The sequence below is a fragment of the Ogataea philodendri genome (genome assembly GCF_020536065.1).
Source record: "Ogataea philodendri strain CBS6075 chromosome Unknown scaffold1, whole genome shotgun sequence".
In the NCBI taxonomy this organism is placed as follows: domain Eukaryota; kingdom Fungi; phylum Ascomycota; class Pichiomycetes; order Pichiales; family Pichiaceae; genus Ogataea; species Ogataea philodendri.
Genome location: NW_025763889.1, coordinates 309,505 through 325,767, shown reverse-complemented (window position 1 = coordinate 325,767; position 16,263 = coordinate 309,505). Strand labels below are relative to the sequence as shown.

The window sequence follows — 16,263 nt, the reverse complement described above, 5'->3', positions numbered from 1 at the left end:
AATTAAAGTGCAGTACTAATGATCGAAACGGAAATCAAGTCTCTTGGACCCAACATCCAAAGTAGAAGTTGAGTAGTCTTCTCTCTCCTCTGGAGTCAATGCTTGCCAGCGTTTCTCTCTATATCTGTTAACCAGAACATAGTAGACCTTGCTAAAGATCAGTAATGGTAGCATAGCAAAAGCCAGCCAGAACAAAACAGTGTTTCCTGTGTAATACATTGGCTTGTCGGGTGTGCGGTAGATATTTGAGGCAATGATCATACCAGCCTGCAAGAACATGTTGTAAAGCGAAGCGGAAACAGTTCTATTTTTGATAGACTGCGAGTTACGCGAACACATAGCCATCAAAATAGGATGGATGTAAGGGCCTCCCATTATCAGGGTTACCACGGCATAGGTTCCCCATTTGTTGATGTTGGCGCCCTTCCACCAACGCAGAACACCCAACAATGGGACTGTCCAGATTGGCTGAGTCAGACACACCAGTAATCGCTCTTTTGCGTACTCGGCATACCATGTTATGCCGATAAGCAAAATGATGTGGATGATGTAACTTGGAATAGTGAGCAAGTTTGCCTGGAAAGTGGTGAATCCAAGATTCTTCAACAGTAGCGTGAAGTAGGCGTTCAGAGTGATAGTTGGGATAATTGCAAAGAGAGAAAGAAGGTACGTTGGCCATTGGTGATAATCTGCCAATGCTTCGAACAACATCTTTGGAGTCAATCCCTGTCTGTTGTTCATGTCACCCTTGGTTGGATCATCTCTAAGAACTCTGTTAACCACAATCTTCTCCTCTCTCTCGGTGAACCATCCTTTTTTGTTCCAGAACTTCTTGGTTTGGACCGCACTAGGAACCATGGTGAACCAAGCAACAATTCCGATAAGCAAAGTGCTGATTCCCTCGATCAGGAACAGCCAAGACCAACCAGGCTTGCCCGCAACACCACGCATGTGCAGGAATCCGTATGCCTCGAAGGCAGAGATAAGCATGGCAAGTTCCAAACTCGTGTAGAAGAAACTCAAACGCAAAGATAGCTCAGAGCCGGTGAAGAAATACGACATCCACAGAACTAAGTCAGGAATGAAACCTCCCTCAAACAGACCCAACAACGCACGGCAAGCATAGAAGGACTTCTTTCCCTTCAGCCAGAATTGGCAAAGACTGACGATTGACCAGGCACACATTTGAAGAGGGATCCAAACGTCTGCTCCCAACTTCTTCGAGATCAACTGGGATGGCAGCTCCATGGCGAGGAAACAAACATAGAAAATGGTGTTTCCGGTGTTGTACTGGTTGGTAGTGATGTTGATATCTTCGAGCAAGTTATCAGAAACAGCCTGAGCAAGATTACCGCGGTCCACCTGCAAAGCAGCAAACATGAAACAGGCAAACAAAGTCACCTTGTACTCCAGCTTCCAAACGACTTTTTTCTCCTCCTTCTTGGTCCACGTGAAGTCTGGATCAAATCTATGACGACACTCGTATTCACTGTTTTCATAGATCTGACGGTACTTCTCTGCCACGGCAGGATCCGAGAATGGATTATTAGAGCTTTCACTGAACGTACTACTGTCAGAGAACTGACCAGCCTCATGAATGGAAACTTCTTCTTTGCTCATTTGACCAAAACCTCATTAACGAGGAGACCTGTCCTCGTCTTTTATATTGATGATTCGTGCAAATAATACTTCCGCTCATTTCCTAGGTAGTTTAGCTACCAGAACGGCCGAACTTTGAAGGAGCCACATGCACAAAAGAGAAGAAATTGTGCGCGAATGCAGCTAAATCAGTCCCCGACTAGGGCGCAACGAATAGTTTATGCATATTAACAGCAAGATATGTAAGATCTTTCCAGGCACCCCTGAGCTTGCCGAGGTTAGATCGGCTACGTGAATATTTCAGTGATAAGTGCAACCTCCTTTTTTTTCCCTCGGACGAATTTCCTAGCTCCACAGTTTTCAACTAGTAATAATTATTTCGATACGCTCGCTACACCCTTACATTAGTAGAGACAATCATAACAAACGATTGATTCGGTTTTGGGCTTGTTGTTCTAAACATGTTTTCGCAAGATCAGATTACTAGATCTACTGATTACGATGCCTTATCGTGCCGCTTATCTTGTCATTTAAAGGGGTATTTGATCGACAAGTACTTGGAAAAGGAGATAAGCGGAATTATCCGTTTCAAATTGCTCTCTATAGAATCTGAGTTTAAACGACTTTCCGTCAAGAGACAATTGAGCAAGCAATTTTTCGGGCTCGTCGATCCCAAAGGGGGTCTGAAAGTATCCTCTAGGCTTCCTGTGGTATTGAAGTCCCCAGTGATCAATCGAGGAACATGGATTCGTACCCGATCGATTGATTTAGTAATAGATCAATGGTTGGGAGAAAACGCTACGTCAAAAGTTCAATTAGTTATTTTGGGAAGCGGGAACGACACTAGAGGCTTTCGGCTATTGGAAAAACATCCGAACCTTTCGCTTATTGAGATCGATTTCGAAGAAACTTGCCGGATCAAAAAGTATAGCATATTAAACGAAATTGCATTGAAAACTGTGGTGGACGCCAAAGAAAACCAAATCCCGGACACTCATGAGGCGTTCATCAACTCATCTGCCTCACTAAGTACGCCAAGATACCACCTGATTCCTCTGGACCTCCGCCAATTGTCTTCTGTGTCGCAGTTACCCTCGCTGGACCCGGCATTGCCGACTCTTGTCTTGACCGAGTGCTGTGTCTGTTACATGGAGGATAATGAAAGTAACCGAGTTTTACAATTCTTCCGCGAAAATTTACAATCGGGCGTCCTGGTGATGTATGACCCCATTGGTGGGGACAGCTCGGCCAACTATGGACAGATCATGTTGCAAAACTTATCAATGAGGGGAATCCAAATGCCATCGCTACTAAAATATTCAACCATTGAAAAACAGCATGATCGGCTCCGAGAACTTGGATTTTCCTTGACTAACGTTTCCGATCTCAGTTTTGTCTACACTCACTGGATAGACCAGCCGGAACTGGTCTCTATCAACAGGCTAGAACTACTCGATGAATTGGAAGAGCTGAGTCTCATTAACAAACATTACTGTCTACTAGTGAGCTCCTGGGGAACTTCCTGGCGTCTAGCCTTCCCTTCGCAAATCTGATATCTCGCACAGTTCGCATATGTACATCTATGACCGGTCATCTATAATCATTATTCGTCAATTGATCACTCTCTTGAATCCACACCAAGCGGCAGCCACTAGGGTCATTGCACCTGCCGAGTATCCCATAGGCTTGAGACCTCTGCTGCTTCTGAATAATGCGCCACTCAAAAAGCCAGCAGCTAGCGAGTTGAGATCGTCGTGCTTGTTTCTGAAGTTGTCCAAAGAAGCGTCGATGAGATTGTACATGATGGCCAAAACACCTGCATTGTTACCCATGTGGGGTCCAAACTTAGTGATTTGATTTAAAACAGTGTTTAACTTCAATTTGAATGGAACTGGTCTCACTTGGTTTGTCACTGGGTCCACTCTTCCTTGTGGAAGGTTCTTCAACCCTTCGTTGAATCCACGTAGTCCTCCAAGACCTAATCCTAGCACATAGACTGTACCTGCTCCGTAACAAAGATCATCGGTCCAGCCTCTCGATGGCAAAAGCCCGTTGTCGGCTCCTTCCAAAGAAGTCAGTTTCTCTTCATCAAGATCCAAATACTCAATGTCTTTGTCCAATCCGGCCAAAGGATGTAGCTTGGTAGGATCCAATGTGTTACTGTTCAAAATGCTGGAGATGTCGGAGATCTGGTTTGTGTCGAAACCAAGCTTGTTGCTCGATGCTTGGGGAGTCTCCTTTTTCTCTGGTGTACCGAATATCCACGACATGGTTTCTTCAACGAATTACTTCACGATCTAACCTGCGGCAAACCTTCCTTCAACCTTGAAGTTTGAAAAAAAATTTTCGGCCCACAACCGGGTAATTTGCCCATTTACCAAAATACATAAAAAAATAAGGATACCAGAAGCTTTTTGCAGAAGAAATTTCGTTCCCTTTTCCGAGGCAGTTAACCATTTGTGCTCTTTTCTGTTTATTTGGTTAGGAATCGTTTCATATATTTCACATATTTCATATATCATTTCATCAGATTTCATTCTTGCTCTACAATCGATAGGTTCAATGACTACTGTCCAGGCCAAGCAGACCCCTCATCTTTTTCCTTCAACATCCTCTCTGAACTCCCAGTCAAGTAACCAGAAGTCGTTTACCTCATTGAGACTTCTACTTTCTTCAAAATCAAAATCTTCCACTCCTACCCCGGCAAGTTCCCGCACTGAGCTGTCCCAGTCCTCGTCTTTGAACACAAGTGTTGCTTCAGAAACAGTCAACTTCTCCAGAAAACAAACAACCCGTCGGAGATCAAACTTCCCCCACACCTACGAGTCATCCACTTTAGAATCGCTTTATAACCCCCACTTGCTTCGGCAAAAGACTCTTGACTACCTGAGGCCAAAACTGAACCACCTCTCTCCTAAGCAGTTTGAATTCTTGGTTGCAGATCAGATCCCGTTACAGCTATCCCCCTCGTATGAAAAACTGTGGATATCTCCCTCTATGAACAAAACAAATTTGCAAGCAACCCCTCCATATGTTCCAACATCTCTGAACACTACGTCGTTGGCCACCTTCCAGTTCCAGTATTTCAATTTTCTGGTTAGGTTGCAACTAAACAAGCTCACGAGACCACTCTGAAACAAAAAAAATCAATCGTCGCGTCGATCGACTCCGCGTTGTGGTTTCCTTAAGTGGCCCGCTCAAAATCTTTATCTTTCATGTCCTCATTGACTGTCACAAGCAGCGCCCTTGAACGGGCCAAAAGGTCGCGTGATTGGTCTTTGGGGCTTATCTTTCTGCTTTGTGTTGTGTGCCTTTGGGTCCTGTCGTCTGTGCTGCTAAACGACCTTTTTGAAAAGGACATATACTCAAAGCCGTTTTTCATCACATGGATCAACACCGCGGCTTTTGCGCTCTACCTCATTCCTTACCATATTCTAGGCCCTCTAGAACAGGAACACACTAACGATCATTTGCCTTTAACTCCAAAAGAAACTATCCAGCTGGCATTCTGGTTCTGCACACTGTGGTTTCTTTCTAACCTTGTCAACAACGCTTCTCTACTTTATACATCTGTGTCTTCGCAAACCATTTTGTCCTCAACATCTTCCTTCTTTACAATACTGATTGGCGCACTGTTCGCCATAGAGAGAATAAACAACACGAAAATTGTGTCTATTGTTGTGTCATTTCTCGGTGTTATCCTCGTGACCAAAAACGACGACCCATCAGTTTCCAAGACCAGAGACTCTGTCATCTTGGGTAATGTACTTGCATTATCTGGGGCATTACTTTACGGAATCTACTCAATCCTGCTGAAGCTGAAAATAAAGAACGATAGCAGGATTGACATGAGACTGTTCTTTGGGTTTGTGGGAGTGTTCAACCTGCTATTTTTGTGGCCTCCGCTCATTTTACTGGATATAATGGGAGTGGAAACATTTGAGCTACCGAGAAGCCCATATGTTTTCTTTGTCGTGATCTTCAATTGTGCTATTTCATTTTTGGCAGATTTCCTTTGGGCCCGTGCAATGCTTCTAACCTCGCCGTTGACTGTAACTCTTGGACTGTCGTTGACTATCCCCGTGGCTATGGTGTGTGATTTTGTTTTCAAACATAAGCTAAATTCATGGGTGTACATATTGGGAGCGTTACTGATATGTTTATCATTCTATTTCGTTAACAAGAGCGAAAGTGAAGAGGAGGAGATCTAGAATATTGGTATGTATAGGTATGTAAATGGGTAACCGGGGTCCTTAGCCTTGTACATGCTCGTGAACAGGTTATAAACGATGAATAATAGTGCCCCGTAAATAAGCATGCTCGTGGCTTTATTTTCTTTTGGCACTGTCGTGACTCCTTGTATCAAAGCCCATAATAATGCTGCAAATAATGCTTGGAATGCAATCGATATCACCACTTCAGACCCTATCTCATTTTGAACTCCTGGAGCGATATACTTTATGGTCTGGTTAGCACCTTTCACTAAAAAGGGAACGTTTCTTTGAATCGCAAAGTTCACTCCCGATAAGCACAAGAATATTGTAACGATGCTCAAAACCATTACACCTGTGCCATTTCGTAATTTCTCCATCACCTTTTCCTTTCTTGCTCGTAATATTCTGAAAACTAAAAAGAATCCAGCACAGTACTGAAGAGCCAGCTTCACATCCAATGGCTTATTGATTATGATACGTGTTTGAGTCAATTCTCCCAAAGACTTTGCGAACCGAAGTTCTTGGTCGGCCACGCTGATACTGTCTGAAAATGGATATGTGTAATGCTCACTAATTAGAGACAATTTCTCAGGTCTTGGGATGCGGTGATCAAACGGGTCTTCGCTATCTTGTGGCTTGTAGATTTCCGATGGAATTGGGAATATCCAGAGATGCGGCACTGTGTTGATTTGGTAGTTTTGGAAATGTTGGAGATTATCCTTTGCATCTAATGAAACGAAAAAGACGCGATTGAGATGCGGGTTGGATTCATGGAAAGACTTCGCCACTGTCTCCACAATTGGCTGAGCAATTCCACATAGTCTGCACTTCTCGTTGCCTGCAGACGTGAGAAAAGCCACAAGGAAATAATCTCTGTCTCCGGAGAAAAGATCCTCGACCTCGTCGGCTGTGATTGGAATTATTCCATGCGGAGATTGTAGGCGTCGTTCATTCATTTGATCCACCGTCAGCAAAGCGCGACAGAGGCCCAAAATAAGCGCCAGCGCAAAGAGAATTCTCATGGTGTAGTAAAGAAAACAATCAATGTTTAAATTATTACGGGTCTGGTATAAAAGATAAATCGGCGCGTCTATCGTCTAAATTTTTCAGCAGATACTGAGCTTGCGTAACACAAACGTTTCTCCCTGTTCTTTTCTCGAGAACTTGCTGAGCTTCAGATCCGACTCCTGGGGACTCGAAATGAGTCCCGGAAGCGTTGGGTGGGAAAGGAACTTCTGGTTTTCCGAAATCAGAGAAACCGAATTTGATAGTTTAGAAAGATTGCTCTGGTATTCGGAGCGACTGGCAGACAGTTGGGACTCAAGTTCCGCAATATTAGTGAGAAGCTGTTTGTTCTTGGCGGTCAGTTGCTCGATCATCTTATCCTTTTCGGAATTCTCGGCAACGAGTGTCTGTAAAGAGGAGCTATTCGACGAGATGGAGCGTGTTGGAGAAGCCGGCTGCACTTTGGTGGTATCCTCAGTTTCCCAGTTCTCCAATTGCTTCACCAACTTGACAATCAAATACTTTTGGTTTGTCACCTGCTCCTGTAACATCTTGTTTTCAGACTCCAGGTCTTCGTAAGTGGTACGGCCCGGACGCTTCAAAAACGCGTCTCTATGGCGTGCATCTGGGGAGCCAAGAGACTTGGAGTGCCGGAGCTGTTGTTTCGGCTTGCTAAACAGGCTCATCGTCAAGCGCTTGGAATCGACAGTCATGATTGCGAACTTTGGCTAATAAACAAGTTTATTATACATGCAGATCATTAACTATCAAAACCCTGCTCCCTTCCCGAACGGTAAAAATAAATATTTTGAGTGCATAAGAAAAGCTGCATCGCCCATAAATAAAACTCGAACGCGTTTTTAGAGGAGCTACCTCGGAAAATCTTCGCTACAAGGACATTCGCGTGGTTGTTGTTTGTTATTTACCTTCTAAATAGACCGATCTGCTGTAGTAGAGGTTCGGATGAATAATAGACGTCTCGTCAACTGTTTCCCCATTTTTAAGCATGGCGTCAATACGATCTTTGTGGGTGAGCTCAAACACTTTTGTACATGCTGTTTGGTATTCTCCTCTGTCACTCAGGTCCAAAACGTCGTCCATCCGCGATCCACTGTCCAGGCCCATCTTGTGCAATTCATTGGCCAATTGGTCCCGGTGCATGTCCCGATACGGACATCCGTGGAATTCGCTCTTGCTTGGCTTTGGCTTGCTCAATATAGTACGACAGTCCCATGGTTTGTAATTGATGCGTCCTCCCTCGAGACCATAGTTGTGTCTAAACGTGTACTTGTAATCTTTGTTGAATCTCTCGATCGACATTGAGCCAGGTCCTGCTGTGAATTGCATTTGCCAGAAACGCATTGCTTCCTCCGCATTGAGACCAATTCCTTTGAGGAACAATGACAATTGTTGTCTACCCGAGTATTTCAAATGGTGCTCTGTCATAACGCCCTTCATCAAGTGGTTCATGCACAATGGCATATGTTTCATCAAGCTCGGAACACTTTCCGCAGTGACGGAGCCATCATTCGACTCACCTGCTCCAAACTCGGACTGGTAGTCCATCGAGGCGTATCCACGCGAAAGATTATTAAGCACGGGAATTAACCGATCATCTTCATCGAGAGTTGGCAAAGCACGCATCGTGACGTTCAACTGTTCTCCCAGATGTTTGCTAAATTCCGTAACGATTAGCGAGAGTTGTTGAAATTGGGCCACAAACGCTTTTCCCTTGTAAAGAAACGATTGTCTAGTTGAAACAAGCTCGGGAACAAACTCAAACGGAATCTTATAGAACTTTTCTGCGTTCACGAACGCTCTGATCTGCTCATCGGTCACCTTTTTGCTCCATTGGAATTCGACCGTCTGAGTCAGGATTGAACGCACAGCGTTGTAAGAGCATGCAATTAGCTGAGATTGGAACTCTTGTTTTTCTTCGTCGGTGACGGCCTCCCAAGGAAGATCGATCGAGGAAACAAACTCTTTCTGTTCTTGTAAAGACATCATGTTGAATCTCAAACGGAAAAGCATAGCCTCTGCACGTATGAAACGAGAACGAAGCTCTTCAGAACGGCAGAAAGCTAATCTTAAAATGAAATGCGAGTAATGGTCCTTTTTGCGCTCAAGATATAAAGAGCTGGACTCTCTATTAGGCAGATTCATGGGCAACAATTTGGCAAGAACCGGTTTCATGATCGCTTCCATGTCTTTGAAGCTCTTTCCTCTGCTGAGACAAGACTCGATTTCTAGAACTACCTTAAGTCTGTCGATAGCCCATGTCTCGAAATCCTCTAAAGTGATCTCTTCAAACGGAGGGATCTTGTAGAACGAAAGACGATGGGGATAGATAGACAAGTCATCTTTGAAACCTTTGCTTCCAACGAGACGGTAATGTTCATGTCCACTCTGGATCTCGTCAAAATTACGACGACCGTCAGTTCTCCGCTTGACTTTTCTAAACATTATGAGCGTGTTTCGTTAGAAATAAAACGCGTTTCGTTTTATAAATGCTATTTACTGCACAGCCCTAAATAATCAAAATAAACACTGGTAGCAAAAAAATAAATCGTAGTAGTCCAAACCTTCCTAATTACCTCCTGGTCCATATTCCAAACAATACCCAAGCCATGATCGCCTCAGACATTTTTCTCCTCCCTCAATGCTAGTAGTAGTACTCAAACTCCTGGAGCTTGTCTTGCTGTATATAGTGCTTGTAGTGAATGTTGTTTTCAGCGTGGAGGAATCGTCGTCTTCCCATTCATAGCAACGACCGTACCACGTACGCTTCAAACAACGACGCCCAGGCGGGTCTGATGGAGTCGGGGATGGAGAGCTTGTAGTGGTTCTATATCGATCACGAGAATGATCAACAAATTTCCAATTGTAGCAGTCGTAGCATGGTGGAGACTTAACACATTGAGCTGTTTCGTTGTATGCAAGCAAAATATCAGTGATGATGGTCCTGATCCTGTGGTTCAGCAAGCTAACGTGCCATCCTAAATCAGTAACCACGTCGTAAACACACTTCTTTCCAGAATGACATTGTGTTTCCAAGGCATAACCTGCCAATGAGCAACTTGATGACGCGCCATTGCAAACCCCCATGAAGATTGGATCTGCTGTATTTCCAACATGCCAAATGTTTTCCATCTCTTCAGGAAGTCCAGGAGGCATAGGTAGATGTAGTCTCCGCGTTGGAAGTAGTTCTCCCACAGCCTCAAATGAAACAACTGGCAACCCAAATGTACGACCCATCAATGAGCTTAGAGATCCACCAAGAGAGTGACCAGTGACCCAAATCTCCGACTCTGGGTACATATGTGAAACATTACGATAAATTTGTAATGCGGCTTCGTAATATCTGTCTTGTCTTCTAACTTCATGCTCAAGACAATTTTGGTTGCAGGTGTAAGGCTCTTCGTAGCAATCACACACTGTTTTCCATAATGATGATACTCTTGCACAACAGCAGGAGAATAATAAGTTGTCATTGATCTTGTCCTGCTCCACTGTCTCGCCGTCTCCGCCTGTATTGAGACCCGCAGCAGACGTGCCTTTCACAGAGATGATAACAATCTTTTCCTCTGGATCTGAGAAAACATGGCCCCTTACGCCACCCTCTTCCCATCCGAAACGCTCAGATTCGTTATACCTTTCCCCAACATCATTCCAATCTGCATCAGTTGGAAGCCTGACATATGCATCTGAGCACATTAAAGCCAAGCTGACGATGGTCTCTGTGTCCGACATGTTAGGAATTAACAATGCTTCCTGTTTCCAATCAAATTCAATGGTATCTGCAGCCTTGGGGTTCTCAAGAGCAAAACTCAAGTAAGATTCAACAAAATCTGGTGATCTGTCAGCGAGACGGATCGTTTGACCAGGTTGATGTCTTATCGTAAACTCTTGCTCAAAAGGAGATGACTCAAAAAGGTCGATTTCCTCTATAGATGCAAAGTCAGACATCTCGGATCTGTAAAGGTCAACAAATTCATCGTTGATATCCAACCGTCTGTGTAGTTTTCCGTCTGCGGCGTTGTGAAATATATGCTTAATCTTAAATCGTGATGGGAGAGAATGAGGCAGAGGTGCTCCAATTGTCATTTGTGGGTGTGTTGTCGGTGTCCATATTCTGTAGCATGTGGCTAATACTATTCCAAGTACGAGTAGTGCGGTAACAGACCACTCTATACGTCTGCTTCCACCCATAATCGTGAATAAGAAGCAATTTGCCGTCAAAATAATATTGAGCTTTTTCTGAGACACTAGTTTTATCTTTTGGTGCGAGGTGTTATTTATGAATACTATATAGCAGCGTTCATGGGTGAAGTCAAACTAATACCGCGACTTCCGCGTTCACTGGTTTATCCAAGAATACAGCATGTGGTACAATTACCACTGCACTAACACTAGCAAGCCAGATCAAAGTAGTGAAAGGATTTGCAACGAATAGAACTGGCAGATTGATAAATAGCAACGTAAAGTAAACACCGGATTTGGTCAACTTGAAGCCGGCAAACTGGATTTCTTCCGAGTGTTTGAAGACTGTTTGTACAGCATATATGACTGCGGCATCTGCGGCAATAATGAAAAATAGGAGCAAGTTTGTCAAAATGCAGTAACATGAGATGATGGCTATGATGAGTATGTAGTTAGAGCTGAAGTAATTAATGTTGAAATTCACTCTCTTTTGGATCTCAAAAATGCTACTGGGTTTGCTCATCCGTTTATAATCGAAGAAATCTTGGGGACCTTTCAGCGACTTAAGCCGACTTTGAAATGACGACGTGGTATCCGTCTATAAAAATCAGTATTTGTCTGATAAGAGCGATTCGAAATCGCATTACACTTACCTTCAGCTTGTCAAAATCGAAGTTCGTCGAGAAGGAGCTAAATTGAGCAGGAACAAACGAACTCATACTGCCCAAACCGTATCTATCGTTTATATTTTTGATTTATTTTTTTCGAACCGCGATTTTTCCAAATATGTATAATCCACGACTGTGTCTATCCAAGATTCTGTGTGTTTCCACTTCCCCTTGGATTATTGTCCGTGAATTCGTCCCATTCACGATTTTTGTACGTGAGACGGTCATTGTCTTCATTATCATCTTCGTCAAACTCTTTCTCAGGAAGAGAGTCTTTCACCATTCCACCATTCGCCAATTCCATATCAACCAGCTCTTCAACAGTCATTGTAGGCAAAACCTGGCCAGTTCCAAACACTTTCTTTTGTAATTTATCACGTGTGGATGGAACAATCGTGAAAGGCCGTAAAACCTTACCATTTTTGGACAAAACTGGATTTGTTAAAGACTCCAATTTAGGGGTGTATGTTTCATCAAATTTCTTTGGCTTCTCGCGCTCGTCAGAGACAATTTCTGGCTCTACAGGACGAATAGGCATGTTTGCAAGAACTTCCAGCTCCATCAAGTTGGATTCCAAATTTTGGAACGATTTGAGGGCAAAAAACTTCAACTCATCAATGTAAACCTTTCTCACGATCTCTTCATCCAAGTTGTTGAAATCCAAAGAATCTAAGACCTTCAATTTCTCTCTGAACTCCCTCTCGCGCTTGAAATCATCAATCTTGTCTTGTCTTCTTCTTACTGCGTCGTTTGAGCGCAATTCCTCAATTTTGGGACTATAAGAAGATGTAAATCCATCCAATTTTGCCGTCTGTGATTTCTCCAAAACTCCATAATTCTCAAGAGTGTAAAGAAATTGCAAGAAAAGACCGTTAGCTGTCTTCAACATTTCCTCTCTATTGACGACTGTATTTCCTATAGTTGTCGCAATGTAGTAGTCGATACCCAATAGTCTTATATTTGAAGTACTGACTTCATCAATCTCTTCATTCACGCTGAATAAGGAGTTCTCTTGAATTGATTTTTTGACAGTATTCAGGGAATTGAGTACTTCGTGTAACTCTTCTTTATAAGCAGTAGAATCTTTACGCAAAGATGAGCTGTCAAGCTTTTCCACTTGCTTCAGAGCTTCAGAATACCTGACGGAGATAGGTTTTGACATATTTGCTAAATTTTTCCTAGCTAAGATTGTAATATTATATGTTCATCATGAATTAAAACCATTATACAAATTACAACATCATGAAAAATTAGCATCTTCTGGCTAATGTTGTTCAACTTTTACACGCTTGGCCTCATTCCCATGCTGCTGTGAAAGAAGGCGGTGTTCTGGGTTCTTTTTTGCATCTTTTTGCTTCAAAACTTCCGACAATTCATCGATACGTCTTTTCAAAAGAGCTTCTCTTTGTTTCGATGCTGCATCCATAGCTTCCAACTCCGAAATTCTGGTCTTGTACAAATCGTTCACCAATTCGAGCTCAGAGATTCGGGTTCGAAGGTCCTCTGAAGATGAGACTGAAGAGTACGTTCTTTGCTCTGACGTAGAAACATTATTCTTATTTTTGGAGCTGTCAGACGGCATCATCATCGGCGACATTGCTTTGTTATTCGTTTGCATATTGCCATTCATCGTGAAATTCTTGATCGGAGGTAGCTTTTCGCTAGTATTTGACATAAATTGTGATGAAGAATTATTCAACGAATATTGTGGACCAAAGCTTGGTGATAAGATAGATTGAAGAGGTGAAGGTTGGTGGCCATGTTCCAAAGAGGTAAACTTGGTAGGTCCAAATGGTGGGGTGGCATGGTTGTTGAGCTCGGTGGCTGGCGAGAATGGTTTACTGATGCTGGAGATGGATGGAAGTTTTTGAGGTTGAGGAGAAAGCGGTTTGCTTGCTGGCTCATTGTCGAGTCGCATGCCCGGAATCTTCTCGTTGGAACCTTGTTGACTAAGAGTTTCCAAGGCACCTGCTGCATTCAGCATAGCATCTCTACCAAACTTTTGAGAGCTTGATCTTTCCGATGACTGTGGCTGATTGAATTGTGGAGTGGAAACATTCGCACTGGCTGTAGAGAGCAGTAACGGAGATGTAACCCTAGCCAAATTTGGAGCAAACTGGGTCGGAGCAGAAGAAGGATAATGAAGAGGTTGCACGTTATTTTGACCTTTGTTCAACCAAGAATTTGTAGAGGAAAACGCGTAAGGTGTCCCAGGACTTTGTTGTCCGTTTGGTTCTTGATGATTGCGCGGTAATAGAGGCATGACAGCTGGTGACTTGCTGTCAGCATTGTAATTCCCAGCATTTTCTTGAGCGGGATTTAACACTGGCGAAGAGTCCTTCGACTGAGCACCTTGTTGCTGTTGTGACTTGGTGTTTGGTTTGTACTGTTTTGGAGAAAATTTGGTGACTTTACCATTACTGCTGGAATCCTTCGCCTTCAATTCTGGAGTATTTGGATTTGATTTCGAATTGGAATGTTTCACTCTGTTTCTGGACTTGATGACGTCGCTTTTCAATGAAATCGGTCTTGGGCGCCCATGTAACTTTAAGAAGAGGCCGCAAGCATTACACAAAACTTGTCCTGTCTCGTCTCTACGCCACAGTGGTGTAGTCTGTGTTTTGCAATTTTTGCAAGTTGGAGTGGACATATTCTGTTTCGTAGTAGTGGCACCGTTGCTCTGTGTAGTTGTTGTTGTCTTTGCGTTGGGATGCAGCGGGTCAGCACCTGATTGGGGGGATCCTTCTGCTCCTGGAGACGTAGAAGAATAAGATGATGAGTCCAAAGAGTTGTGCTTGAGAGCAGTTGGAGAAGTAGGAGGATATTCTGGCTTCAGTAGAGAAATATTTTGGGACATCGTAGTAAATCGTAAATTGTACTCAACGAAAGCCCACCAGGTTGTTGTTCAAATCAATTCGTTGGAGTCTGAAAAGATTTGCAATATTTCTGGTCGATGTTTTTGAAACCAAAATGAAAGTGATTAAGAACGAAAAATGGTACAAGAGGCCAATTTAGGACAAATACGTCAAGTACTTGTTGTCTATCTCTGTTATCTTTTTTTCAGCTGATAAATATTTCTGCGTGAAACGTTGGACACGGAAAAAATTTTACTGATCTGGTGCACGACCCTGGAAGCGAAGGGATGAAGAAGCAGCATTCCCAAGTTATAGGATCTAATGGAGGGATTGAAAATCAACCTCCTGACAACTATTTAGTAATTTATTACTGATTTAGACTTCAGTGAGGCATTCCGTTACTCCCGGCCGCAGCCATGGGCGTTTTACGCAAAATAATTTATCGTCCCTATCTTATCAGTCGGTGTGCTTATCGTTCTAAATTGAAGGAAAAAAAAGGTTGCTGTCAAATTGAGTCCGGGTAATAACCTATAAATCCCTAAACCCCAGTGGGGGGAACTTACCCGCCTGAATCCCCATCTCCCTTTTTTGGGCGCTTAACCTAAACGCCTGGGATTCTTATAGTCCCCCTTTTCACCTTAAAATCTCTTTCCAACTTAAGTTTACACTCATAGATTTAGCATTCAAACATTATCAAAATGGTCTCCTTTTCTCATTTAATGATCAGCGCTCTTGCTGCTGTTGCATTCGCTGGCGAAGCTCCAGAAAACACAGACTCTCCAAGAAACATTGTTGCCAAGGCACATCTCGATAACAAAGACGTTAAGGGTGTGATCGATTTTTCCGCCAAGAATGGAACTGTTAAGGTTCACGTCGACGTGACTGGTCTTCCTGATGAAGGCGGCCCATTCTATTATCACATTCATAAGTCGCCAGTTCCATCTAACGGTAACTGTGAAGCTACTGGTACTCACCTTAATCCTTACAACGCGCCACTTGATGACTGTGATGCATTTGACGATGACGCTTACTGTCAGGTGGGAGATCTCTCTGGAAAGCATGGTTTTATCAACACTACTTGTTTCGAAACCACCTACTACGATCCTTACCTTTCTTTGAATCCTAAGAACAAGGCCTATGTCATCGGCCTTTCCGTCAATATTCACTTTGCAAACATGACCAAAATCACTTGCGGTAACATTGTGAAGACCAAGGGTAAATTCAGAAGATCTGATAGCGACGCCTTCTTACTGGACGGATCTACCTCGTCCACTGAGGAGTACTTCAACTCTACTATCACCAACTCAACCGCTCCATCTGCCGCCTCCAACTCTACTAACGGAACTTGGGCGGCTCTGGAATCCACTTACTGTGGAGATGCTTACATGAAGAGCGCTGGCTACACCGGAATGGTTGCTGCTGCTCTCGGTGTGATTGCCGCCTTGTTCTAGGTAAGCATGGACACGTTAAATAACGTTGACATTTAACTGGTATTAGTCCTCTAGACACGGATAATATATTTCATTTTTAAGTGCATAGTTAGCAATTGCGTAAACGTGGGGATAAAGCGGATAGGTAGCTCAGAACATTTCTAGAATTTTTCTACGCAAATTAGTTTTGAGAATTATTTTTGATTCCGCCTTGTCAAGAGAGGGGATACTTATTGAGTTGCTGTTAAACGCTTGAAATTCTATTGAATCTGAAGATCTTAGTTTTCCCTGA

At 43.3% G+C, this 16,263-nt stretch overlaps 16 protein-coding genes across 16 annotated transcripts; 6 read left to right on the top strand and 10 right to left on the bottom strand.

The window, feature by feature from the left end:
* Nucleotides 1-15: 15 nt before the first annotated feature.
* Nucleotides 16-1,620, bottom strand: OGAPHI_001977 (uncharacterized protein; the record flags this gene model as incomplete). Its single annotated transcript, XM_046202796.1, has 1 exon — nucleotides 16-1,620. One exon carries the CDS (start codon nucleotides 1,618-1,620, stop codon nucleotides 16-18), a length of 1,605 nt encoding a protein of 534 aa, XP_046062637.1.
* Nucleotides 355-1,035, top strand: OGAPHI_001978 (uncharacterized protein; the record flags this gene model as incomplete). Its single annotated transcript, XM_046202798.1, has 2 exons — nucleotides 355-485; nucleotides 720-1,035. 2 exons carry the CDS (start codon nucleotides 355-357, stop codon nucleotides 1,033-1,035), a joined length of 447 nt encoding a protein of 148 aa, XP_046062638.1.
* A 440-nt stretch (nucleotides 1,621-2,060) lies between the features above and the next one.
* OGAPHI_001976 (uncharacterized protein) lies at nucleotides 2,061-3,152 on the top strand (the record flags this gene model as incomplete). The annotated part of the gene is made up of 1 exon (XM_046202795.1): nucleotides 2,061-3,152. One exon carries the CDS (start codon nucleotides 2,061-2,063, stop codon nucleotides 3,150-3,152), a length of 1,092 nt encoding a protein of 363 aa, XP_046062636.1.
* Nucleotides 3,153-3,209: 57 nt separating this feature from the next.
* Nucleotides 3,210-3,869, bottom strand: OGAPHI_001975 (uncharacterized protein; the record flags this gene model as incomplete). The annotated part of the gene is made up of 1 exon (XM_046202794.1): nucleotides 3,210-3,869. The coding sequence occupies one exon, from the start codon at nucleotides 3,867-3,869 to the stop codon at nucleotides 3,210-3,212; it is 660 nt and encodes a 219-aa protein (XP_046062635.1).
* Nucleotides 3,870-4,161: 292 nt separating this feature from the next.
* Nucleotides 4,162-4,734, top strand: OGAPHI_001974 (uncharacterized protein; the record flags this gene model as incomplete). Its single annotated transcript, XM_046202793.1, has 1 exon — nucleotides 4,162-4,734. The coding sequence occupies one exon, from the start codon at nucleotides 4,162-4,164 to the stop codon at nucleotides 4,732-4,734; it is 573 nt and encodes a 190-aa protein (XP_046062634.1).
* Nucleotides 4,735-4,814: 80 nt separating this feature from the next.
* On the top strand, nucleotides 4,815-5,810 carry OGAPHI_001972 (uncharacterized protein; the record flags this gene model as incomplete). Its single annotated transcript, XM_046202791.1, has 1 exon — nucleotides 4,815-5,810. The coding sequence occupies one exon, from the start codon at nucleotides 4,815-4,817 to the stop codon at nucleotides 5,808-5,810; it is 996 nt and encodes a 331-aa protein (XP_046062632.1).
* OGAPHI_001973 (uncharacterized protein) lies at nucleotides 5,399-5,737 on the bottom strand (the record flags this gene model as incomplete). Its single annotated transcript, XM_046202792.1, has 1 exon — nucleotides 5,399-5,737. One exon carries the CDS (start codon nucleotides 5,735-5,737, stop codon nucleotides 5,399-5,401), a length of 339 nt encoding a protein of 112 aa, XP_046062633.1.
* Nucleotides 5,807-6,769, bottom strand: OGAPHI_001971 (uncharacterized protein; the record flags this gene model as incomplete). Its single annotated transcript, XM_046202790.1, has 1 exon — nucleotides 5,807-6,769. One exon carries the CDS (start codon nucleotides 6,767-6,769, stop codon nucleotides 5,807-5,809), a length of 963 nt encoding a protein of 320 aa, XP_046062631.1.
* A 150-nt stretch (nucleotides 6,770-6,919) lies between these two features.
* On the bottom strand, nucleotides 6,920-7,531 carry OGAPHI_001970 (uncharacterized protein; the record flags this gene model as incomplete). The annotated part of the gene is made up of 1 exon (XM_046202789.1): nucleotides 6,920-7,531. One exon carries the CDS (start codon nucleotides 7,529-7,531, stop codon nucleotides 6,920-6,922), a length of 612 nt encoding a protein of 203 aa, XP_046062630.1.
* Nucleotides 7,532-7,736: 205 nt separating this feature from the next.
* OGAPHI_001969 (uncharacterized protein) lies at nucleotides 7,737-9,281 on the bottom strand (the record flags this gene model as incomplete). Its single annotated transcript, XM_046202788.1, has 1 exon — nucleotides 7,737-9,281. The coding sequence occupies one exon, from the start codon at nucleotides 9,279-9,281 to the stop codon at nucleotides 7,737-7,739; it is 1,545 nt and encodes a 514-aa protein (XP_046062629.1).
* A 123-nt stretch (nucleotides 9,282-9,404) lies between these two features.
* Nucleotides 9,405-10,922, bottom strand: OGAPHI_001968 (uncharacterized protein; the record flags this gene model as incomplete). The annotated part of the gene is made up of 1 exon (XM_046202787.1): nucleotides 9,405-10,922. One exon carries the CDS (start codon nucleotides 10,920-10,922, stop codon nucleotides 9,405-9,407), a length of 1,518 nt encoding a protein of 505 aa, XP_046062628.1.
* A 226-nt stretch (nucleotides 10,923-11,148) lies between these two features.
* OGAPHI_001967 (uncharacterized protein) lies at nucleotides 11,149-11,541 on the bottom strand (the record flags this gene model as incomplete). The annotated part of the gene is made up of 1 exon (XM_046202785.1): nucleotides 11,149-11,541. One exon carries the CDS (start codon nucleotides 11,539-11,541, stop codon nucleotides 11,149-11,151), a length of 393 nt encoding a protein of 130 aa, XP_046062627.1.
* A 284-nt stretch (nucleotides 11,542-11,825) lies between these two features.
* On the bottom strand, nucleotides 11,826-12,848 carry OGAPHI_001966 (uncharacterized protein; the record flags this gene model as incomplete). The annotated part of the gene is made up of 1 exon (XM_046202784.1): nucleotides 11,826-12,848. One exon carries the CDS (start codon nucleotides 12,846-12,848, stop codon nucleotides 11,826-11,828), a length of 1,023 nt encoding a protein of 340 aa, XP_046062626.1.
* On the top strand, nucleotides 12,223-13,425 carry OGAPHI_001965 (uncharacterized protein; the record flags this gene model as incomplete). Its single annotated transcript, XM_046202783.1, has 2 exons — nucleotides 12,223-12,305; nucleotides 13,083-13,425. 2 exons carry the CDS (start codon nucleotides 12,223-12,225, stop codon nucleotides 13,423-13,425), a joined length of 426 nt encoding a protein of 141 aa, XP_046062625.1.
* Nucleotides 12,951-14,543, bottom strand: OGAPHI_001964 (uncharacterized protein; the record flags this gene model as incomplete). The annotated part of the gene is made up of 1 exon (XM_046202782.1): nucleotides 12,951-14,543. The coding sequence occupies one exon, from the start codon at nucleotides 14,541-14,543 to the stop codon at nucleotides 12,951-12,953; it is 1,593 nt and encodes a 530-aa protein (XP_046062624.1).
* Nucleotides 14,544-15,239: 696 nt separating this feature from the next.
* Nucleotides 15,240-15,992, top strand: OGAPHI_001963 (uncharacterized protein; the record flags this gene model as incomplete). Its single annotated transcript, XM_046202781.1, has 1 exon — nucleotides 15,240-15,992. One exon carries the CDS (start codon nucleotides 15,240-15,242, stop codon nucleotides 15,990-15,992), a length of 753 nt encoding a protein of 250 aa, XP_046062623.1.
* Nucleotides 15,993-16,263: the final 271 nt, after the last annotated feature.